The sequence below is a fragment of the Lipophrys pholis genome (genome assembly GCF_963383615.2).
Source record: "Lipophrys pholis genome assembly, chromosome: 14".
In the NCBI taxonomy this organism is placed as follows: domain Eukaryota; kingdom Metazoa; phylum Chordata; class Actinopteri; order Blenniiformes; family Blenniidae; genus Lipophrys; species Lipophrys pholis.
In genome coordinates this window covers 25,889,641-25,895,896 of record NC_137633.1, presented here as the reverse complement: position 1 = coordinate 25,895,896, position 6,256 = coordinate 25,889,641, and the positions used below count along the sequence as shown (strand labels likewise).

At 50.4% G+C, this 6,256-nt stretch overlaps 1 protein-coding gene across 2 annotated transcripts; it reads left to right on the top strand.

Annotated features, from left to right (window-relative positions):
- Nucleotides 1–2,095: 2,095 nt before the first annotated feature.
- fxn (frataxin) lies at nucleotides 2,096–6,256 on the top strand. Of its 2 annotated transcripts, none has more exons than XM_080479374.1 (6): nucleotides 2,096–2,282; nucleotides 2,358–2,444; nucleotides 3,608–3,684; nucleotides 5,089–5,209; nucleotides 5,526–5,623; nucleotides 5,963–6,256. In XM_080479374.1, exons 1-6 carry the CDS (start codon nucleotides 2,199–2,201, stop codon nucleotides 6,108–6,110), a joined length of 615 nt encoding a protein of 204 aa, XP_080335500.1. In that variant the 5' UTR covers nucleotides 2,096–2,198; the 3' UTR covers nucleotides 6,111–6,256. The 2 variants fall into 2 exon arrangements, with proteins under 2 accessions (XP_080335500.1, XP_080335499.1); XM_080479373.1 differs by having other exon boundaries at nucleotides 2,144–2,282; nucleotides 5,086–5,209.

Below are 6,256 nucleotides of genomic sequence, written 5' to 3'. Positions count from 1 at the left end.
AGCAGTGTTGAACGGGCCCTCACACATGCACGCACGCACGCACGCACGCACGCACGCACGCACGCACGCACGCACGCACGCACGCACGCACACACACATGCTGGAACGTGCCGCATGCTGAAGTTTGCTGTACGTCAGACTGAGATGGAAATGTAGGATAACAATACTCAAGCGCCAAAAGGTTGAAATTCCTGCTGCCACAAGGCGGCGCTATGACTGTGACTGTACATCGGCACATGGACGTGTTCAGGTCAACACTGTGACGAAGCTTCAGGCGGGTTGTATGTAGAGCACAGTTACACGTCACTTCCTGTTTACATTCACTGGAACGCCGTGGCCACGCCCTTTGAGATTATAGTTACATTCTGATGTGTTTTCATCAGGACGGCCCCTCTAGGATTCCCCCCCCCCCCCCCCGAGGAGGGGCTTGTTCCAAAACTTTCACAGTTCACGCCAAATGTTGGACTTCCTGTTGACGGTTCGACGGACACTGACGCCAGCAGCTCAACACGCTGCAGCTGTAACACCAGGAGGTGAATCCTGCTGCCCGTAGGCGACGCTACAAAACTGTATAGATTATAGGGGCGTTATGGAGCCATACACAACGCCCATACACAACGCCCATACACAACGCCCATACACAACGCCCATACAATATAAGGTTTTGTTTGTGTGCAAACTTCGACGTACGTTGAGCATGTTCAGCAGCAGAAAAGAAGAAAGTATAAAACAGTAATAACAATTAAAGCTGTGAGCAGCGTCGGACGGGTCCTCGCACCCGTCATGACCTGATGGCAGAGATCCGGCACGCCGTGACGTCAACTGATGTCACAGACAAACAACCCAACCCAGCACCAACTGTGGAGAACAACCTGACGTAGCTCCGACTGTCGGAAACAACCCAACCCAGCACCAACTGTGGAGATCAACCTGACGTAGCTCCGACTGTCGGAAACAACCCAACCTACTACCAACTGTGGAGAACAACCTGACGTAGCTCCGACTGTCGGAAATAACCCAACCTAACATCAACTGTGGAGAACAACCTGACGTAGCTCCGACTGTCGGAAACAACCCAACCTAACATCAACTGTGGAGAACAACCTGACGTAGCTCCGACTGTCGGAAATAACCCAACCTAACATCAACTGTGGAGAACAACCTGACGTAGCTCTGACTGCAGGAAACAACCTGACGTAGCTCCGACTGTCGGAAACAACCCAATCTAGCACCAACTGTGCAGAACAACCTGACGTAGCTCTGACTGTCGGAAACAACCCAACCTAACATCAACTGTGGAGAACAACCTGACGTAGCGCCGACTGTCGGAAACAACCCAACCTAGCATCAACTGTGGAGAACAACCTGACGTAGCTCCGACTGCAGGAAACAACCTGACATAGCTCCGATTGCAGGAAACAACCCAACCTAGCACCTACTGTGGAGAACAACCTGACGTAGCACCGACTGGAGGAAACAACATGACATAGCACCGACTGTAGGAAATAACCTGTCACAGCACCGACTGTAGGAAATAACCTGACATAGCACCGACTGTAGGAAACAACCTGACATAGCTCCGGTTGTAGGAAACAACATGACGAAGCCCTGACTATAGAAAACAACCTGATGTAGCTCCAACAGTAAGAAACAACCTGACATAGCTCGGACTGTAAGAAACAACCTGACGTAGCTCGGACTGTAGGAAACAACCTGACGTAGCTCCGATTGTAGGAAACAACCTGACATTGCTCCAGTTGTAGGAAACAACTTGACGTAGCTCTGACTGTAGCAAACATCCTGATATAGCTCAGAGTGTAGGAAACAACCCGACGGAGCTTCGATCGTAAGAAACAACCTGATGTAGGTCAGACTAGGAAACAACCTAATGTGCTGTATGCATGGACGATGATCGGATCAAAACCCGTACTACACCACGTCCTCTGAGCAATCAGAATTTCAATCGGATGGAGCAAATATGATCAGATCGAAGTGCTTTTATGGTGAAAGTTTAATCATCTTCATTTTGGTCCATTTGACCAGCGAGTGTTAACCGCTCAGCGTTCCTCATGCAGTGCGATCATGTGTCCAGTAGGTGGCAGTAGCATGACCTCGGCTGAGCGGAAGTAGAAGACGCATAACCGGAAGTTGGACAGCTGAAGACGCCGGGGACGTTCTGGTCAAGTTTGCCGGGAGTGATGCTTTTCCTCCGCTCGGCGGCGGGTGTCTGCCGGCAGCTGGCTGCGGGGACGGCGCGGAGGAGCGGGCAGTTCTCCCAGCAGGTACCGACCGCTCCCCGGGGCTCTGGTGTCAGCCTCATCAACCCGCACTCACAGCATGTTTGTCTGACCCCTCAGCTGAGGAGCCTGTCGCTGTTGACCGGGACCGGGACCGGTCCGCCTCCCTCGCCCGCAATGCTCCCCGCCCACCGGCCGCCATACACCGTGAGTCCCGCTCACACTGCAAACATAGAGAAGCAGGCAGGCAAGACACAGTGCGGCCGGCCGCCACGTTGGATGGGTCCCTGCCACCATATTGGATGGGTCTCCGGCACAACATTGAAACAGATGAACAGAATTGAATGAAGTACCTGTTAGAGGTGAACTGTGAGCGTAGCTGCTTCTGTTCAGCAGTTCGCACTGTAAAAGTCACTGTTACAACAGAAGATGTAATACAAACAAAGGATTCAGTCATAAGTTAAACAAGTAATTAAAATATAAAAGTAGGCAAGGCAGCAGCTCGACCTTGAACACAAAGGTGTTGTACTGACTGATGGAACCTCTCCTCTCCATCCTGAACCTCTTCTCTCCATCCTGAACCTCTCCTCTCCATCCTGAATCTCTCCATTCTGAAGCTCTTCTCTCCATCCTGAACCTCTCCTCTCCACTGAACCTCTCCATCCTGAATCTCTCCATTCTGAAGCTCTTCTCTCCATCCTGAACCTCTCCTCTCTATCCTGAACCTCTCCTCTCCATCCTGAACCTCTCCTCTCCATCCTGAATCTCTCCATTCTGAAGCTCTTCTCTCCATCCTGAACCTCTCCTCTCCATCCTGAACCTCTCCTCTCCATCCTGAATCTCTCCATTCTGAAGCTCTTCTCTCCATCCTGAACCTCTCCTCTCCACTGAACCTCTCCATCCTGAATCTCTCCATTCTGAAGCTCTTCTCTCCATCCTGAACCTCTCCTCTCTATCCTGAACCCCTCCTCTTCATCCTGAACCTCTTCTCTCCATCCTGAACCTCTCCTCTCCATCCTGAACCTCTCCTCTCCATTCTGAACCTCTTCTCGCCATCCTGAATCTCTCCCTCCCGAACCACTCCTCTCCATCCTGAACCTCTCCATTCTGAACCTCTTCTCTCCATCTTGAACCTCTCCATTCTGAACGTCTCCTCTCCATCCTGAACCTCTTCTCTCCATCCTGAATCTCTCCTCTCCATCCTGAACCTCTTCTCTCCATCCTGAATCTCTCCTCTCCATCCTGAACCTCTTCTCTCCATCCTGAACCACTCCTCTCCATCCTGAACCTCTCCATCCTGAACCTCTCCATCCTGAACTGAATGGACCAGGGGTTTAGAGGTTTGACTATGTGAACATTGTCTTTGGTAGAGCCCCAGCTGGACAACAGACGCAGTGAGATGGAGGAAGAACCTCCACCTGACGGTGGCGCTGCTGCTGCAGAGCAGGTATCTACTCTCCTCTTCCTCTCCCTCGGGGGCCACACTGACGGTTGGGCTGGTTCTATGTGTTCTCTATTAGGGCTTTTCCACCAAAAAGAACCAGGAGCTAGTTCAGGTTCAGCAAGAACCGGTTCTTTTTCCACCGTTAACGGAGCCAAGTGAGAGCCACGTCATTGTGTCACTCCAAAACGTGATACGTCACTGATTTCACCGATTTAACACCGACAGCGCTCATCCAGGAACCAGGAGACGGACTGGATTCATCAGTTTAGTCCGGGTCGCTCCATCTAGTTTGACCAGAACCTCAGATGTACCAAAGAGCCAGAAGACATTATGTCTCTTCTTGTCTCTATTGGTGTTTTTTCATGTCCGTCTTGCTTTAGTCCAGAGCTCCAGAGTGGACATAGAGGGGAAAAAATAACGCATGAATGAGTTTGGGTCTTATTTTTCACCATTCCAACATTCCATAGTGACTTTCTGCTCCTTTCACTTTATTTCTGGACATGTCTGAATCAAAAGCTTCAACATGGAGGAACGGAGGTGTAGAATGATAGAACGCTGCTCTACAGCCGTTTCCATGGTAACCTAGGTAAACACTGTGATTAAAGTTCTCTTTCACATGAAGCCATTAAAAGGCTCATTTTAGGTCTATAAAATCCAAGCTTTCATTTCCAGTAGTTTGTAGTTTGTTTAGTAGTTCCTGAGGAACCAAAAGTCTGGCTTCATTATAAAGAAGTTCTGTGGGTTATAAAATAATATTGGAGCGTCTCGGAGCGGAGCGGAGCGCCCCCTGCAGCCTCACACTGCCTTGCTCAGTGGCTGCAGCTCCTCAGCCGGCGGTCAGAACGTGAAACAAGACCTGGACGTGACGTTAGTTATAATAATGTCACCATGAAAAGTGTGGAAAAAAAAAACACAAAGGAAAACTGCTTCTAGATTATATCTGACGTAGCTGACTGACAGGAGGAGCTCTGCAGCATCTCGAGAGCCGCGGCTCCGTGAACGCGAATTAAATAATCCCGTTCCCTCGTATTATTAACTATTAACATCACACATTATTTTAAATTTTTTTCTCTATAACCACTCTGGGGCTCCGTGTTCGCTGTAGTTTTCAGAAAGCTCGTACAGCCTCGCTTCCTCCTTGTAGTTTGCAATAACTCCAGAGATAACTCCGCCCCCAGCTGATGACGCGTCGGGCACCAGTCTGGCTCCTCTCTGGTCCAGCAACGAAGAGGGTCCAGCGTAGCACCAGTTCAGCCCCTGTTTGGCCGGGGCTTTGGCAGTGGAAAGACAAAGAACTGGTGCTAAGGCTGGCTCTGGAACATAACTAGCACCTGGTTCTTTCTGGTGGAAAAGCCCCCAGAGTACTCCGAGTACTCTGTCCTCTGAGTCCTCTGTTCTGTGGAGCAGTGAGATGTCTGAAGCGGAGTACGAGAAGCTGGCCGACCAGACTCTGGACGCTCTGGCAGATTACTTTGAAGACCTGATGGACGAGTCTTTCACCGGGGCGGACTCCGACGTCGTCTTCGCTGTGAGTGATGAGAATGATGAAGACGAGGACGAAGAGTATTTCTGCTGATTGTTACGCCATTGATCACCCTGTATGTTCAGGTGAAGTACTACTTTCACCATACATGTGAAAGATTGAACAGGGCCTAAGTTACATTCATTTACTCCCATCAAGTTAATGTTCCATGTTAGTTACATTCAGTTCCAGTTACTCTTTGGGAACCCTGCAGGGTTCCAGCAGATGAACGTGTGAAGACTTCCAGGCAGGCTGAATGTTGACATGAATCCCAGAAGTGAAGATGATGAGCAGGAAGTGAGCGTGTGTCATGTGTTCACAGAGCGGCGTGCTGACGGTGAAGGTGGGCGGGGACTATGGAACCTACGTCATCAACAAGCAGACACCAAACAAACAGATCTGGCTTTCTTCGCCCAGCAGGTGAGACCAGGACCTGAATGGACACATGAACCACTGTGTTCACCCTTGTGTTGAGGTACCTGATGTTCTCCTTGAGGTCTTGACTGAGACCCAGAAGAACCTGGTTCAGGAACCTGATGAGCAGCACAAACATCCAGTCTGGAACATTAATGTCTTCTAATGTGAATCCAGGGGTCAGACTGGGACCGGTCCAGGTCCCTAAAGCCACGGTTCCACTGCGCAGTATTTGCCAGGCCGGGCTAGTGTCTATCTTGCCTGCAGGGTCAGGGTCAGGGTCAGGGTTAGGGTTGAGGTCAGGGGTCCAGTGTTCCTGATCTCAGGTTGTCTCTGTGTCTGCAGTGGACCGAAACGCTACGACTGGACGGGGGCAGGCTGGATCTACTCTCACGATGGCGTGGCGCTCCACCAGCTGCTCTCTGAAGAGTTCTCCACCATCTACCGTCGAAACATCGACCTGAAGGCTCTGATACCTGGTGAAGCCTGCTGACCAGCTGGTACAACCAGAGAGCCCCCCCCCCCCAGTTCCACAGACCAGAGTCCCCCTCGTTTGAAAATAATGTAATAGTTGAAAATTGCTTGTTTTCAAATAATTTGAGGTGTTTTATTTTCTAAATAAAATCGTTAACTCGGCGA